A 17,216-nucleotide genomic window follows, 5' to 3' on the forward strand; every position below is an offset into this window, starting at 1 on the left:
TCAGTTGTCTCAGAACCATATGTTGAAGAGACTATTCTTTCCTCCTTGAATGGTCTTTTTTTTTTTTTTTCAAGTTTGTTTATTTTCTTTAGTAATCTCTGTACCCAGCGTGGGGCTTGAATTCACGATCCTGAGATCAAGAGTCTCATGCTCTTCTGACTGAGCCAGCGAGGCATCCCCCCACTCCCCACATTGAATGGTCTTGATATCTTCATAAAAAGTCTATGGGCCATAGATGTATATGGGTTTATTTGGGGACGTTTGATTCTAATCCATTGATCTAATACCTGTTCTTTATGCCAGTGCCACACTGTTTTGACCGTAGTTTTACAGTAAGCTTTGAAATCAGAAAGTGTGAGTCCTCCAACTTTGTTCTTTTTTAAGATTGCTTTGGCTATTGGTTCCCCTTGCAGCTGCATATGAATCTGTTTATCGTTTCAGGTAGTATGGCCATCTTAACAGTAGGAAATCTTCCAATCCATGAACATGGGATGTCTTACATTTATTTAGATCTTCTTTAATTTCTTTCAGCAATGTTTTATACACCAGCGTTGTACACATCTTTCACCTCCTTGGTTAAATTTATTCCTAGATATTTTATCCTTTTGGATGCTATTGTAAATGGAATTGTTTTTTTAATTTCCTTTTAAATTGTCCATTGTTGGTGCAAGAAACACAATTAATTTTTGCATATTGATCCTGTATCCTACAAATGTGCTTAATTTGTTCATTACTTCTATTAGGGTTTTGTGTGTGTGTGTGTGTGTGTGTGTGTGTGTGTGTGTGGATTCTTTTTTCTTTTTAATTTTTTTAATTACATGTATAGAGAGAGTGCAAGTGGGGGAGAGGGGCAGAGGGGGAGAGTGAGAGAAAGAGAAGGAGAGAAAGGGAGAGAATTTTAAGCAGGCTCCATGCTCAGCAGAGAGCCTGATGAAGGGCTCGATTCCACAACCCCGGCATTATGACCTGAGCCAAAATCAAGAGTCAGCTGCTCAACCAACTGAGCCACCCAGGGGCCTCATGTGTGTGGATTCTTCAGGATTTTCTATACACAGGCATCTCCTGCTTTTTGAAAGTTCACATTATGCCACTTTGTTTTTGTGAAAGACCAACACTAGTACCTGTTTTTGCTAACTGGAGGAAATCTGAAGAGGATTTTTGCTTTTAGGAGAAAGTGGAAAAGTTAAAATAGCCAAGCTCCTTTGGTGAAAACTACACTCAGCACCTCAGCACCAAAGCTGCCATAGCTTTGAACTGTGTCTGTGAGCATCTGAGTTTTGTCTTGATTTATGTTGTGTATCCATTAGCAAGATGTGTCCTCAGCTACCAGAAAAGCCTAAGAGAGGTTATTTTATGGGTCTGGGAATGCTCAAAAGTGTTTTCTTATCAATTAATGGTAATTGCTTCTTTGCTTTACGCCATTTCAACTTATGAAAGTTTTCAGAGGAACCTCTCTACTTTTGGATAGCAGGGAAACCTGTATAGGATCATGCCGTCTATGATTAGAAATGATTTCAGGTCTTCCTTTTCCATTTGAATGGCTTTTATTTCTTCTTCTTGTCTAATTGCTTTGGCTAGGACCTCCAGTACAATAGCAAAATAGGTGAAATAGGTGAAAAGTGGGCACCCTTGCCTTGTTCCTGATCTTCAGGAGAAAGCTTCTGGTCTTTCACCATTGACTATATATTAGCTATAGGTTTTTCATAACGTGCCTTATTGCGTTCAAGTTCCTTTCTATTCCTACTTTTCTGACTTTTTTTTTTTTTAATCATGAAAGGGTGTTGGATTTTGGCCAAATGCTTTTTTTTTTTTTTTTTTTTTTTGGTGTTCATCGAGGTCATCCTGTCAGTCTCCACTCTGTTCTATGGATGTGGTTTGTTACATTGATAGATGCTGAGCCACCCTTGACTGCCTTTTCTGTAAAAAGAAACTTGATGACCTTAAAGGGAAAAAACCTCCTGACCCTGTGTATTACCTGGAAAATACGCTGATGACATTTCAACAGTTTCTGTTGCCCAAAGTGCACAAGAAGTACTCAGAGTCGTGCCGTTCTGGGAAATCTTGAGAACGTTTCTACTTCCCTTAAGAACATAATATTGAATTATAAAAAGACAAAAGCCTTTTAGGTACTATATTGATATGTTTGAGCTTGGTGGTCCTGTTTTTTTGTTTTTTGTTTTTTTTCTAAATGCTTCTACTGTCTCCCTGTGGCAAAATTGGTTCCGAAATTTCAACACGTTCAGGTCGTATTTTTGTTTGTTTGCTTTTTAACAATCTTTACTTCAAATCGCAATGATCGACTCCACTAATAGGGCAGAGTTAGCGTGGAGGGAAGAGGCATGGGTTAGAAATCAGAATATCTGAATTCATGCGTTCGGCAAAATGACTTTTTGTCTCTTGTTAAGCTCTCCCTGTTTACCGGACACTGTTTTAGACCCTGGAACAGAACAGACTCTCTTCGGTCTTGCTGGGTTTTCATTTGGTTCTAAGCACACTCCATCCCGGGCGTACTAGCGCTAGGAAGAAAATAAGGCAAAGTGCCCTTCCACCTTCCAGAACCATGATGAGGATTGTGACAGTAATACAACGATGATGGCGGTGGTGATGATAAGATAATGGCGACAGTCCCTTTACATCTACGAATTGGAATATGTAGAGTCTTCTCTTTTCTTTCTAGGTAACAGCTTTATTGAGAGATAATTCATATGCCATTTGGTTCACTCATGTAACCTATATACTTCCGTGGTTTCTAGTACATTCCCCAAGTACATTCACTACAGTCAATTTTAGAACATTTTCATCCCCCCAAACACAACCCTTGTACCCTTTATCCCCATCCTACTAGCCCTAGGCAACCACTCAGCTTTCTGTCTCTATGAATTTGCCTGTTCCGGGCGTATCAGATACATGGCGTCATACAATGTGGTCTTTGGCGCCTGGCATAATGTTTTCAAGATGCATCCGTGTTGTAACGTGTGTCAATGCTTCAGTCCTATTTTATGACCAGATAAGACTCCGTTGTATGGATGGATCACCTTTTGTTTACCCATTCTTCAGGTAACGGACATTTGGATTGCTTCAACTTTTTGGGTCTTAGGAATCTGTAACGGGATTCATAACAGGCATGATCTACTCATCTCTTATGTGCATGTTGATGATTTACGGTGAGCATGTGTTAGTGTCCCTAAATGAGAGGTGAGAAACGAACATCCAGAGGCGTTCAGGAACGTGCCTAGGACCACAGAGCGTGCTCTTCGCAGAACCACTCTGTCCACTGCCTTTCCTCTCTGGCACGGCCAGCTGAACCCACAGAACCCTAGCTTGCCCCTTGCCCCGCGAGCCCCTTTAGGGTGGGAATAACTCCCTTATGTAGACTCTAAAATGCCTTTCCTTTTTTCCCCTACAGATTTTCTGAATGACCTTGCTTCTTTTTCTATCTTGTTTGATTTTCTCCTGCTTGACCTTCTCCTGGTTAAAATTCTGGGGGGAAATGACAGACTCCAAGCAAGTCACCAAGAGCACACCCGAAGGGAGCTGTAGCCCAAGCCAAGCGCCTTTTCCAGCCTCAGATAGCTCAGGGGAGCTGCCGCAGAAAAATGATAACAACGGCCCTCTGCCAGAGACTCCTAACCGGGCTGAGCCAGCCTCCCACAGAGGTGCCGACGATACCGATCAGCAAAGAACTTCCGGGCCACCCCTACGCCAGAATCCCCCAGGAGACCCCCTTTCCTCTGATGACACCTCCCCAGCGCCCCAAGCCAATGCAACAGGGACCGCAGACCCGAAGACCCCAGATACCGATGGCCCGTCGTCTCCAGCCAAGCCCCAGGGCCAGCGAGCGAGACCCCTCTCCAAGAAAGACGAGAAGCAGGAGCACATCAAGAGGCAGCTGATGACCAACTTTATCCTGGGCTCCTTCGACGACAACTCCTCCGACGAGGACCCCAGTGCCGGCTTGTTCCGAGAGTCTCCCCGGAAGGGCAGCCGGGCCAGCCTGGGGACTCTGTCTCTGGAGGCTGCTCTCACTGCAGGCGAGCCGGAGAACCCCGTCCCCACCATAAGGTATCGTGCCCTGTGTCCTTCTAACTGGGAGGCACAGGAGACTGTCTTTGTAGAAAGAACTTAGCCCAGTTGGGAAGGCGACCTTGAGTGTGACCGGTTGTAATTTAAGCCGAATGAGCCAAGGCTGACAAGAGCCATTCGGGATGGGATGATGGGGGCTGGAGGGAGGGACAGGTTCCCTGCCTCCTGAAGAGACCTTCGTTCATTTGTTCCTTGATTCTTTCAACAGGTAACTAAGCACGGAGGCACATGCCTTCCCCTTAGGGATGCCTTCAAAACAAAAACTCAGATACTGTAACCGCATCCAGCAATTTGTTGGAAACAAATGCCCATAGGCCCGTCACAGGTGGGAGTGTCGAGCCTGGGTGTGCAGTTGGTGGCTTTGTTTGTTTTTGTTGTTGCTGTTGAGCTTTGCCGCCTCCCTTCCGGGAGACAGAATTGCAAACAGAATACAGTAGTTCCAGGTGGAAAACTCAGGAAACACAGACAAGCAGAGAAAAGAGAAGGGCCACCAACCGTAACTGGGCCAGGTCCTCTGCTTTCCTTCCAGTGTCCTTCCCTCCTTCCGGTCTGTTCCTTTCTCCAGGAGGTAGAATCCCACTGGCTGTCGGTCTCAGCGCACCTCTTGTACTCTCTCTCTCGAACGTGAAAAACTTGGACGAGGAGGTGGCTTCTTCCATAGGTGCCCACGTTCCCAGGGAGCTTAATTTGCGCTCTGGTGACGGGAAATAGAAGGTAGAGAGAGACGAAATGCGAGTATTCCCTGTACTGACCGTCCTCAGGGGGGAGTTCAGTTTGAGGTTCCGCAAGCGTTAAAGGAAGGGAGGGCTTTAGGGTCTGGTACAAAGAGCAGTCATTGGTGTTGGAAGCAGAGCTGGTTCCACCTGGGCTCCGCCACCCCCCACTGTGTGCCCTTGGGCATGGCATTCGCCTGTCCCGGCCTCAGTTCCTCATCTGCCAAACACTGACCTGATTAAATGGCATAACGATTGTAACGTATGCAAAGACCGGTACATAGTAGGTACTTAATAAGCCCCGGATTCCTTCATAGCTCCTCCCTGTGGCTTGCTCTTTGTCCCCCCAACACCCACTTCACCCACCACTTTACAGTTTATATAAATTATCTACTGATCCCTTAGAACAACAGCACAAGGCTGGCGGTGGTCCCCATTTTACAGATGAGAAAACCAGGGCTCAGATCCGTGGCGTCCCCCCCACCGCCGCCCCGCCCTGGCTACTGTTGACCCTTTTGCTCACATCCGTTGGTCCATCTTGGGTCAACTCTGAAGAAATATTCAGGGGGGAGCCTCCCAACCCCCTCCCCCCCAAAACCCTCCAGAGTGTTGCTTTGCAGAGAGCCACTGCTGTGCTCTCCCTCTTCCACAGGGTGGTCATGCCTCTTCCCCGGGGCCCCCAGGTCAAAAGCCCAGGCCACGTTCAGATGTGGGCAGGTGGCCTGCAACCAGCCGGAGGGGTGAGGAAATGAAGCCTGACTTAGAGAAGGCCAATGTGTGGGTAAAGTGCCCCTGCTGGAGTCTGGGAAGTTCCCTTTATTAATATTATTCTTTCCCGGTCAGCTGCTAAATAATCTGCACCCTCAGGCAAATCCCCTAACCTCCCGGGGCTCTGTTTCTGCAAAATGGAGGCAGGGAGTAGGGGTTTTATTTATTTATTTTTTTTGCTAGTCCTTCCAACCTTCCCATTTCGCAGACAGAAACCTAAGACCGGGGTGGGGGGTGGTTTATTCCAGGGGGCTGCACTCAGGCAGAAGCTACAGCAAAGGCATTGATAGGTCTGCAGATCTTCCCTGCTGGTAACAGGTTCTTCACACACCGTGTGACCTCTGTGTCGCTCCAGAGGTCACCTTGTGGCCCATGCTGGCGTCTTCCTGCCAGGCCACCAGCCAGGAGACTGAGTAGAGAAACGGCACATGTTTAATTCTGTGGCGTGGGAGGAGCTCTTTTTGAATGATCTCAGAGGGCCTTTGTCTTCCCCCGTGCCCTCGCCATCCCAGAAAACTCCCATTTGCTGTTCCCTCTGAACTGAAATGGCCCTCACCCCCTCCTCCACACCCCCCTCCCCCTGCCACCGTTTCCTTACACCTCCCCCCAGGACCTACTTCAAGGCGTGTGACCCTCTGCTGCCTCCCTCTTGAAATTCTTAATAACTTTTCAACAAGGGCTCCATGTTTTCATTTTGCACTGGGCCCTGTGAATTCTGTAGCCTGTCCTGCCTGCCCACCAAAGTCACCTCTTCTGCTTTTTTTTTTTTTAAGTTTATTTATTTATTTTGAGGGAGAGAGAGTGAGTGGGGGAGGGGCAGAGACAGAGGGAGAGAAAGAGAATCCCAAGCAGGCTCCACACTGTCGGCACAGAGCCCGACTGGGGGCTCGAACTCTCAAACCTGATCATGACCTGAGCCGAGATGGTGTTGGATACTTAACTGACTAAGCCACTCAGGCACCCCCGAAGTCACCTCTTCTGAAGGGTGTTCCCTGTCCCCAAGCATTCCCCATGTGCCCCCATTTCTTGATTGATTGCTCTGATATGTTTTCACAACTCATAATCATTCCTGAAGATTATGTCATTAATTTCCTTGTGTTGACTTGGTTGTTACCTGTCTCCTGCACGGAGGGCAAGGTCCATGAAAATGGTGCTGCGTGGGTCTCCAGTTTTCCCCACCGACTGGCCTAGTGTGGGTTCATGGTAGACTCTGAATAAATATTTGCCAAATGCATGAATTCAGTGAGGAACCCAGGCTTGCCAAAGACAGAATTCTGCATTCCTGGGGCATGCAAAACACTTCATGAATGAATCTGGGAAGGAAGGAAGGAAGGAAGGAAGGAAGGAAGGAAGGAAGGAAGGGAGGAAGGAAGGGAGGGAGGAAGAAAGGAAGGAAGAAAAGTGGGAAGGAAGGAATAAATAGATGGATGGATGGATGGGTGAATAGACACTTTGCTGTTGCTTTCAGCAGCAATAGCATTTTTGTTTGCATAAAACTCTTTTTTGTGTAAATCGTATGATTTTGTAGACTAGTTCCATGGTTAAGCCCTAATTTTTCTTCTGCATTTAATATGGTTGTACAATCTCCCTGTTCCCTCCCATCTTCCCAGCTGGCAAGGGCCGGCTGAGATTATGGACTGTCTGTTAACCTGGTGACTTCGTGCTGTCTGTTCAAGTCCCCTTCTCGTCTTCCCTTTTGGGTTCATCTCAGGCCAGGTGTTGGGACTTGGCTCTTCTCTGGACTTGGAAATAGTCCCCAGATGGCGGACTTCCCATGCAACCCTTAGAGAACAAAGCTGGTGAGAACATTACATGTGACAAAATGCTCACGTGCTGTGAAATGAAGGTTCTGAGGTAATCACTTTGGTCAACAGTGGCAATGTGACTAGTATACAGTGGGTCTGGGGTAAGATGCCCGTTCAGAGCACTGTTGCCCTGATACTTCTCTCCCGTGGGTGCGTGTGTGGACTGAATGGGTGGGATAGGACAGGTTCAGGATCGCACAACTGTAGTCCTGAAAATTAAAGTTATGACCCAGGGGGCGCCTGGGTGACTCAGTTAAACGTCCCGCTCTTGCTTTTGGCTCAGGTCACGATCTTACAGTTCATGAGATTGAGCTCTGTGTCAAGCTCTGTGCTGGGTGTGGAGCCTGCTTAGGATTCTGTCTGTCTTCCTCTCAAGATAAATAAATAAGCTTAAAAAAAAAAAAATAAAGTTATGACCTGGAAATTCATTAGTTGGTGGTGAACTCATTTAGCAGCAAAATCCACCTTGAATAGATGTAAAGTTGTTTGTAGTGTTTATTTATCCCGTTTTGTGAATATTCATGCCTTCTGCTGCTGAAATAGTAACATGAAAACGTATCATGTAAAGCTTTACCATCACCCCCCAAGAAAGTTCCCAAATTCCAAAGCATATTGAGTCTTGGGAGTTTCAATTTTTTTTTTTTTTTTTTTAACGTTTACTTATTTTTGAGACAGAGAGAGACAGAGCATGAACGGGGGAGGGTCAGAGAGAGGGAGACACAGAATCTGAAACAGGCTCCAGGCTCTGAGCTGTCAGCACAGAGCCCGACGCGGGGCTGGAACTCACGGACCGCGAGATCATGGCCTGAGCCGAAGTCGGCCGCCCAACCGACCAAGCCACCCAGGCGCCCCAGAGTCCTGGGAGTTTCAGATAAGGGATTGTGGACACATGAATGTAATGTGCTTAGATTTCTGTCCAATTAGTAAGCACAGAAAATGAGGGTGCTTAATGTTTGTGTGTGTGTGTGTGTGTGTGTGTGTGTGGCTGGAAAGTCTATAAGGAATGTGTCAAAATAGTTAATAATCATTGTTTTTATATGGTGCAATTATGAGTCATTTAAATTTTCTTCTGTGTTTTCCAACTTTCTGCTGTAGATATTGTTACAACAAGTGTTAACAATGTTTAGTAATAAAACCTTATAAAAATATTGGGGGGGAAAAGTGAACCAGTCATCCCACTTCCTAGATAAAAAGCTGAAGCCCTGACCCTCAGGGGTCTGTCAGAGGTCTCTGATATCTCTATCAGAGATAATCATAGGCCCTCAGTGCCATTCGAGCCCGGACCCTCAGCAGGTGCAGGTCAGAAAGCGGTCTGCGATCTCCCGGTATTGATGCTTAACCTGGGCTCCAGCAAAGATGCCTCCACCCTCCTCCTAACCCGTTCTTGGCATTAGTGAGAAGAATGAGGCAGGGGAGGCAGCCATTAAGCTCTGTGACCTTGAGGATGTCACCTACCCTCTCAGGGGGCTGGACTGGATGCTCTGAGATCCTTTGTGGCCCCAGCAGCCTTTGCTTTTGTTTCTTTGTGTGTGGAGCGGTGTGTGGTGGGGGGCAGGGGGGCAGTGCTGGAAGAACGGAGGTGGGAGGGGGAGGGGGGAAGAGAGCTTGGGGAAAGTTTGTTAATTTCGAACCATTTTCTCCTGGGCCGGTTGCCCCTCGATGGTCTGGGTCCTCCTAGGTAAACATTAGGACAAACTCAGAGATGAAACGGTCCAGTGGAGAAGCTAAGGTTTGTCCCATTCATTCATGGGCTTGGGAGCATTTATCATAGGCCTGCTGGTTGCCGGGCTCTGTGCAGGCACTGTGGGTGCTCAGATGGCCTCAGAGAGGCCAGGCCAGGCCAGGAAGGAGCCTAAGAGGCCACTAGCCCAGAGAACTTCCCATCGTGGGCAGAGAACTTCCCACTGTGCATGCTTTCTCCTCCACTCAGCTGTCAAGTGCCCCGGGGCCGAGCCGTTAACCTTTCTGTGCCTCAGCATCCTCCAGAACGAGGTCACAGTGCTGCCTACCTCACAGGCCCGGTGCCACGCTTAGCTGAGCTACTGTGAGCCCACAGTGCCATGGTGTGATCACTGTCATTGGGTACCAAGCACAGTGGTCATAGCAAGGGCCCAGGCCCCGCAGGCAGACAGGTCTGGCTTCGGATCTCAGACCAGTCCCGTGAGCTCTCTCAGCTGCAATTTCCTTCTCCGTCGAAGCGGGGCAATGCTGGTGTCTACCTCACAAGTGTGCTGAGATCACGGGAGAAGGAGTGGCGGGTGTGGGTGGCCCAGGGGCTGCCTCGGGGGCCGGCCGCTGAATGGGCATCTTCCAAAGCTCTCGCCTGTGGCCATGGCTCTTCCCAGGCCCCTCCGGGCGTACATCCTTAAGGTATAGCGGCCTGTGTCCGCAGGGGAGGAAGTGGAGGGGGGTTAGGCGAAGTGTCCCCAACAAAATGGTAGAACACAAGGCAGTCCACAGGGTGCTTTCCCAACCACTCACTTCCCTGGTGGGAGTGCTGAGTTCAAGAGAGGCTTCTCAAGGCAGACCGCAGAGCCCAGGGAGGCGAGTGCGGGTCGGTGGGGTCTGGACCGCAGTGAAGGACACCACAGGCGAGCACCCTGACACCCGGGACCTTGCTGCACTTCTGTCCCAGATAACGTCCTGGGTGGGCTTGCATCGGGCCTCTTCCAGATCCTTCCTGCTCATTATCTCCCCTCCGTATCTCTTTTCCTCTGCTCCAAGTAGCGAGCAGGTCATAAAACTTTAAATTGTCTATAAATATTTGTTATTTGTCCCTCAGTGAAATGCCATGGATCTTTTGATAATGTTTTAATTTACTTATTCCTTTATTGATTTAGGGAGAGGCTGGCAGAAACCCCGTTTTCAACTCTTTTTAGCTCCTAAGATGTTTTCTGGGAGGTTTGGGGGAAGGGGGTCTCTGTTTTCACATTGTTTCATTGGTGGACTGGCTATTGAGTTTTGGAAGAGGCTGGCTATTAATACAGGATCCAGAGAAACTAAACATTCCTTTCTCTCTCTCTTAAATATCTGGATCCCGCTTTATTTTTATTTTTGTTTTTTTAAAGTTTATTTTTGTATAATTAAAAGAATTTTAATGTTTATTTCTGAGAGAGAGAGAGAGAGACAGAGTGCAAGCGGGGGCGGGACAGAGAGAGAGGGAGACACAGAATCCAAAGCAGGCTCCAGGCTCTGAGCTGTCAGCACAGAGCCTGACATGGGGCTCGAACCCACAAAAGGTGAGATTGTAACCTGTGCCGAGGTTGGACACTTAACCGACTGTGCCACCCAGGCGCCCCTTAAGTTTATTTATTTATTTTGAGAAACAGAGTGAGAACAAGCGGGGAAGGGGCAGAGAGAGAGGAAGAGAGAGAGAGAGAGAGAAAGAGAGAGAGAGAGAGAGAGAGAGAGAGAGAGAGTCTTAAGCAGGCTCTGCACTGTCAGCACAGAGCCCAATGTGGGCTCAGTCCCACAAACTGTGAGATCGTGACCTGAACTGAAATCAAGAGTCAGATGTGCAACAGACTGAGCCACCCAGGGGCCCCGTCTGTATCCTAATTTAGAAAAATCTTTCACTTCTGCTCTATGCTTAATGGAACATTTCCTCCATCACATATTGAAAGGGATTATTTTAAATTATTTTGTTAATGTTTATTTTTGAAAGAGAGAGAGCTTGCACTCGCATGCAGGGGAGCAGGGGAGGGGCAGAGAGAGGGAAGGACAGAGGATCCGAAGCGGGCTCTGTGCTGTCAGTGGGACTTGAACTCACGAACCATGAGATCATGACCTGAGCTGAAGTCAACCGCTTAACGGACTGAGCCCCCCAGGTTAATGCCCCAGGGCATTATTTTGGTTTTGTCTGAATGAACGCACTTTGTATATGGATGGTTTTACAGATGAAGTGGAGAGAAGAGGTTTGCTCAGGGTCACAGGGGGCACAGGGCCAGGCTTGAGGCCGCTCACGGCTCCGGAATTTCCACTGTGCTGCTCGTCACTTGTACGTGTACCATTTCTTGTTGTTTTTTGCGTGTGCCTTTCGCCATTGACCTGGCTTTTCCCTCTGCCATACCAACAAGTTAAATTTAGCCTCTGATGAGCCTGAGCAGAAGGGCTTGTAACACGAGACTGCATCTACAGCCAAGTTTGAACTGTCATCGAAAGCACGGTGACAATTGTTTAGAGGAGATGTTTGTATAAAGGCGGTACTGAGCATAGGGGCGTGTGTTATTCTTTCCTTCCGATCTTCTCTTCCCTAATAAGGCAGGCAGAGAAAGACCCAAGTCGTTATCACTCTGATGACGTGCCAAGCGCGGACATCTAAGTGAAATCCTTTCTTGAGCGCCCCCACGTAAAAGCGAGCTGTGTTACGACGTCTCTCGCGCTGGGTTGGCGGAGAAGTTAGCATCACCACGAGGTCCAACGGGTGTTGGGGTTTTGTCACTAGAGGATAAAAATCCAGAGCGATGCAAGTAAACTGATTCAAGCTCTTTCCCACTTGATCCTTACTGACTTGGGGTCTTTTGAAATACTTCCACTTCCTGATTTTAATTGTTTTCCCTATTTTGAGGTGAATATATTAAATTTGGGTCATGTCGGGGATGAATTTGCAGGGGGGAGGGGGTTGGTTTGAAACTTTAAAAAATGCATCAGCCTAAGGTGGAGTTCGTTTTGGAGGAAGGAAAGACAAGGCCGTGGAGAACATTCTAGAAATTCTGAAGAACTGAGAATTGTGTTCACCTGTTTTATGTATTTATTTCTTAATCCCCTTGTTGAAACAGTTGATATCTGGCTAGAGCACAGCTAACTGGTGTCCTCAGCCAGGGCTGCTTCTACAGCTCCTAGGAGAGGTCACTGCTGCCATTGTGGCCATATTTGCAAACTTTTACATTAGTTTTTGGCTTCTTGCTTTGCTGTGAACGTAGGCTACATTTATTATCATTGCAATATTTTCTAGGCAGTGTTTTGGGTCCTTTTAACTTATGAAAACTACTTGGAGAAGTATTCATTCATTTATTCTAACTGGAATCAGTTTGCGTGGGTTCAAGGCTCCAGCTCTGTCACCCTTAGGAAATGTACATCTCTGGGTCTTGTTTCCTTATCTGCATTATGGAAATAAAAACGATAGGATTGTTGGGCACCCGGGTGGCTCAGTCCATGAAGAATCCCACTCTTTTTTTAAAATTTATTTTATTTTTTTTTTTAGCGTTTATTTATTTTTGAGATAGGGAGAGACAGAGCATGAACGGGGGAGGGTCAGAGAGAGAGGGAGACACAGAATCTGAAACAGGCTCCAGGCTCCGAGCTGTCAGCACAGAGCCTGATGCGGGGCTCGAGCTCACAGACCACGAGATCGTGACCTGAGCCGAAATCGGACGCTTAACCGACTGAGCCACCCAGGCGCCCCAAGAATCCCACTCTTGATTTCAGCTCAGGTCAGGATCTCACGGTTCATGAGTTTGAGTCCCACGTCGGACTCAGAGCCTGCTTGGGATTCTCTCTCTCCCCTCTTTTCTCTTCCCCTACGCCACTAGTGCTCTCTTCTCTCTCTCTCTCTCTCTCTCTCTCTCAAAGATAAATAAACTTACAATGAAAAAAAATTAAAAACAACAGGATCGCTATTAAATAAGACAAAGGCACAAAAGAGCACCCAGGGTATGCTGGTCTTAGCAGAAAGCTTATTTTTTTAAGAAAAGATGTATTCATTTGAGTGTGGCTGACACACAATGTTGCATTCGTTTCAGGTGTAGGACATAGTGATTAGACAAGTCTATGTAGTTATGCTGCGCTCACCACAAGTGTAGCCGCCATCTGTCACCATACATCACTGCTACACTATCATCGACTATATTCCTTATGCTGTCCCTTTCATTCCTGTGACTCATTCATTCCATAGCTGGAAGCCAGAATGAAGCCTTTTTAGGGTCTCAGGGCAGCTGGGGTCTTCCCTGCCTTGAAAGCACTCACTTTACCAGGTGACCCATGTGGTCAGAAGTGTGTGTTGGGAGCTCTCCGTGGGGACAGAGGGACCTGGAACAAACTTGTCCCTGGGAATAGAGGTGAAAGAATGAGCAAAGCCAGGAACTTGGAAGCCAGAAGTTGACCTGACTTCGGGGGCTTTTACCAGGCACTGTGGTGACATCTGACTCATATTTTAAGGTTTATTTATTATCAGAGAGAGAGAGAGAGAGAGAGCGCAAGGGAGGGACAGAGAGAGGAGAGAGAAAATCCCAAGCAGGCTCCACACCGTCAGCTCAGAGCCCGAGGCAGGACTGTATCCCCCTAACCTTGAGGTCATGATCTGAGCCGAAATCAAGAGTGGGGCTCTCAACCGACTGAGCCACCCAGACGCCCCTGACTCATATTTTAAATAAACCATATTTTCCACCACTTCCCTAGCGGGTGTATTCAAGCACTTGTGAGTTTTGCCCAGCTGCCAGTAGCTAGTGGGTGCCATCCTGGAACGCTTCTCCTCCAGTCAGGCGAGCTGGGTAGGAAAGCAGCCAAGAGGGTTTTTGTTTTTTGTGTTTTGTTTTTTTTTTTTTATAACATCTCCGGCGGTCGTTTCCCGGCCCCCAAGGTCAGCGGTGGCTCCGTGATTGGCCGGCGCGGGGGGGGCGGGACCTGGCCGGCGGGGATAGGGGGCGGGGCCCGGTGAGGGGGCAGGACCCTTCTGGGAGGAGGGGTCCGCTTGGGGGCGGGGCCTGGGCGGGCGCGTCCGCCCCGGACACTTGCGCGCAGGACTCATTTCGGGATGGAGGAAGCTCAGCGCTTGGGCCGGCATCTGCAGGTTGCAGCACAACCCGGCCCGAGCCGCTCTCGGACCGCGCCTCCGCCTCCCTGTGGCTGCCCTGCTGGGCCCCGGGACCGGGGTCCGCCTCAGGGGGTTCAGGGGTGCATGCTCGGCATTCCGGAAGGAGCCGGGTGGGATTGGTCGGCGGGCAGGTCAATATGAGTCCTGCCAAGTGCAAGATCTGTTTCCCTGATCGCAAAGTAAAGTAAGTAAGCCTGCAATTCTAATGACCGTTATCTTTTGCAAACTTATGCAGCGAGTCCCCCCCCCCCCCTCCCCGCCCCTAGTAGAGACAAGCCGTGTGACCCCTTCGCTCCACCTCCTCTTCCCCGCCCCCACCAAAGAAATGCAGGCTTCAGTTGGGCCGCTGGGGAGACGGAGCCTGCCTTGCAAAACCCGGGGGGCTGGATTTGGCGGTGATGTTGTTTGGAAGGGGGCGCTCAGGAACACAAAGGTGGACCCGCTGGCGGGGGGCCTCGCTTTCCTCCTCTTCATCCCCTTTGCTTTGGTGAAGCCTTGGTTGCGGACGGCAGGACTTTGGAAATGATCGCGAAGCCCGGGGCGAATCAATGTGCATCTGAGCGCGCATCCCATTTAAGGTTATTTTCTGAGCAATTAGTGCAGGCGTTTCTGTGCCCCAGTGCTTCCTAGCCCCACCTGCTTGATTTCTTGTTTTCATTGTATTGCACTTGAAAAACTTACCAAAGTCACGTTCTGTTTGTTGTTGAAAAGTCAGAAAATTCTAGATAAGCAAAAAGGAGGAACAAAAATCACCCTTAACCACTTCTCCCCATGCATCCCCGCCCACCCCATGATCTTTATTAACAGTTGCTGGATAGTTAGTGCAGGGAAGTGAGGTCACTTGGAGCCAGAAGGACCTGGTTGTTTGGGTTCAAGGTTGGGGGGTTCAGAGAGGGCAGGAGACATGCCCCAGGAAGGAGGCTGACCTTGAAGTTCTCTGGTCCCTCTGCAAAGCAGAATAACAGAGCCTTTCGGGGGACCCTTCTTGGATTGCTGAAGGCAAAGGGCCTGCAGACGGGCACCGGTCCCCTGTTTGGATCATGGTCTTTCTTGTACACTGAGCTTTTTGTAGAGCATGTTAGTCACATTTCTACCCCCATCTGACCCCTCTGGCAAAACCCCTCAAGTCCTCCGGTGTGCCCAAAGCTGGCCGCGTGGCCTACAAAGGAGACATTTTTTTTTTTTCCTGATCTGTAAGGCTATTTACACAAAAGTTCAACCTACGAATCTTGAATCACATTTAATCGAAACCACCTTAAGCTGAAAGAATAAACCTGCAAGAATTGGAATCACCCCATTGCAAGTGGCTTCGCTGCCATGGGAATGCTGCTCAGAACCAAGGCCAGCTGCCTGGTTGAAATGTGGGTTGTTGATTGGTGGTTCTCGCCCCCACCTGCAGGTTAGAATTTCCTGCGGGGGGGGGGGGGGGGGGCGGTGCTTTTGGAAAATGTAGATGCCTGGGTGAACCCTACTCTCCCCCCCCCAACAATCCTTCCCATCCTGGGGATGCTGAGTAGTTAGTCCAGGTGGGGTCTAGACATCAGCAGTTTTTAAGGCTTCTCGTCATGGAGTGCACAGTCAGGGCCGAAAAGCACCACTTAACTCAGAGTTGGTGAACTGTTTCCATCAAGGGCCAAATAGTACATATTTTCGGCTTTTGTGGTCATATGGTCTCTGTCACACCTACTCAGCTCTGCCATTTACTGCCCTAGCAGCCACAGATAATTACATCATGATTGAGAGGGCCTGACTGTATTCCAATCACACTGTATTTATGGACACTGAGGTTGAAAATTCACATAATTTTCTCATGTCACAAAGTAAGATTCTTTCAACCATTTAAAAATGTAAAAACCAGGGGCACCTGGGTGGCTCAGTCAGTTGAGCATTCAACTTCCGCTCGGGTCATGATCTCCCGGTTCGTGAGTCCGAGCCCCACATCAGGCTCGCTGCTGTCTGCACAGAGCCCGCTTCAGATCCTCTGTCCCCTTCTCTCTGCCCCTTCCTCGCTTGCACTCAAAAAATAAATGAACATTTAAAAAATAAGTAGAAAATAAATAAAAAGGTAAAAACCATTATTAGCTTGTGGGAGGTACAAAAGCATGTGGCAGCCTGGATTTGGTTTTTGGACCCTATTTTAAGGACTCCTGGCCTAGCCAAGGTGGCCATCCCAGGAAGCACTGGGCCGGTGGGGAGGGGGACAGGAGGCCTGAGAGATTTCCAAGGGTCTATGTGTCTGGGAGCCCAAAGATGAGTTCAGAATTATCGGCCTTTTACTAAGCTATGCAATGTCCTTTCTTCCTTACTTGCTTGGTGAAAATAGTAAGTAAATAACTTTACTTCCATCAGGTCATCGGCTCTCAGCGGTTACCATCCCTCTTTTACCAAAGAGAAAGGAGAGGTAGGGACACAAGGGCTGGTTGATGTCAGGGCCCAGTGGCCCCATACTGGGCTCTTCCCATGGCTTCCCTGTGGAGAGGCCCCTCGGCTTAAGGTCTTTACTGCCCGCAAGGCCCAATGCTGAACCCTGAACACACACTCAAGGAAGGAGACGCAATTAATGTTAATATTTTCATCTTATGAGGCAACTAAGAGACACCTGCTAAAGCAACTTTCCCAGGATTACACAGGTCAGGAATGGTAGATTCTGCATCGAAAGTCTGGAAGGATGGCTCTAATCTACGATGAGATCGATTAGAAACCATTAGGTTTTCTCAGCTGAGGCACTGCTAACGCGTGGGGCCCTGTAATTCTTTGCGGTGAGGGGCTGTTCTGAGCATCCTAGAACATTCAGCAGCATCCCTGGCCTTTACCTACTAGATGGCCACCCCCCCTTCGTTGTGACCACAAAAAAATGTCTGCAAACGTGGCCAGGTGTCTCCGGGGGACAAAACTGCCCCCAGCTGAGAACCCTGTGGTATACACATCGCCTCTCAAATATAAGTGCTTGTTTTTTCAAGTCCAGACAATAGAGATACTCCCATTTGTCTTAAATATCTTCCTGCCTCAAACTTAGATTCAGAAGGTCAGAGTCCG

At 48.5% G+C, this 17,216-nt stretch overlaps 1 protein-coding gene and 1 long non-coding RNA gene across 9 annotated transcripts in view; one reads left to right on the forward strand and one right to left on the reverse strand.

The window, feature by feature from the left end:
• Positions 1-3,408: 3,408 nt before the first annotated feature.
• Positions 3,409-17,216, forward strand: part of ACACB (acetyl-CoA carboxylase beta) — a 98,894-nt gene continuing 85,086 nt past the window's right edge. For 2 of the 3 annotated variants that reach the window (XM_042909644.1, XM_042909645.1), the window contains exon 1: positions 9,443-9,739. In XM_042909644.1, the coding sequence (XP_042765578.1) occupies positions 9,669-9,739 (71 nt within the window). In that variant the 5' untranslated portion in view covers positions 9,443-9,668. Of the gene's footprint in view, positions 4,063-9,442; positions 9,740-17,216 lie in introns of those variants that run through there. The other variant, XM_042909646.1, reaches the window with a different exon arrangement.
• LOC122203076 lies at positions 5,749-9,309 on the reverse strand. Of its 6 annotated transcripts, none has more exons than XR_006195071.1 (5): positions 9,001-9,309; positions 7,835-7,903; positions 7,214-7,346; positions 6,679-6,846; positions 5,749-5,973 (listed from the first exon to the last, which is right to left on the reverse strand). It is a non-coding gene; the product is annotated as an uncharacterized LOC122203076 (long non-coding RNA). The 6 variants fall into 6 exon arrangements; XR_006195070.1 differs by having other exon boundaries at positions 7,214-7,360; positions 7,787-7,903; XR_006195072.1 differs by lacking the exon at positions 7,835-7,903.

The sequence above is a fragment of the Panthera leo genome, chromosome D3 (assembly GCF_018350215.1).
Source record: "Panthera leo isolate Ple1 chromosome D3, P.leo_Ple1_pat1.1, whole genome shotgun sequence".
NCBI classification, from domain to species: Eukaryota; Metazoa; Chordata; class Mammalia; order Carnivora; family Felidae; genus Panthera; species Panthera leo.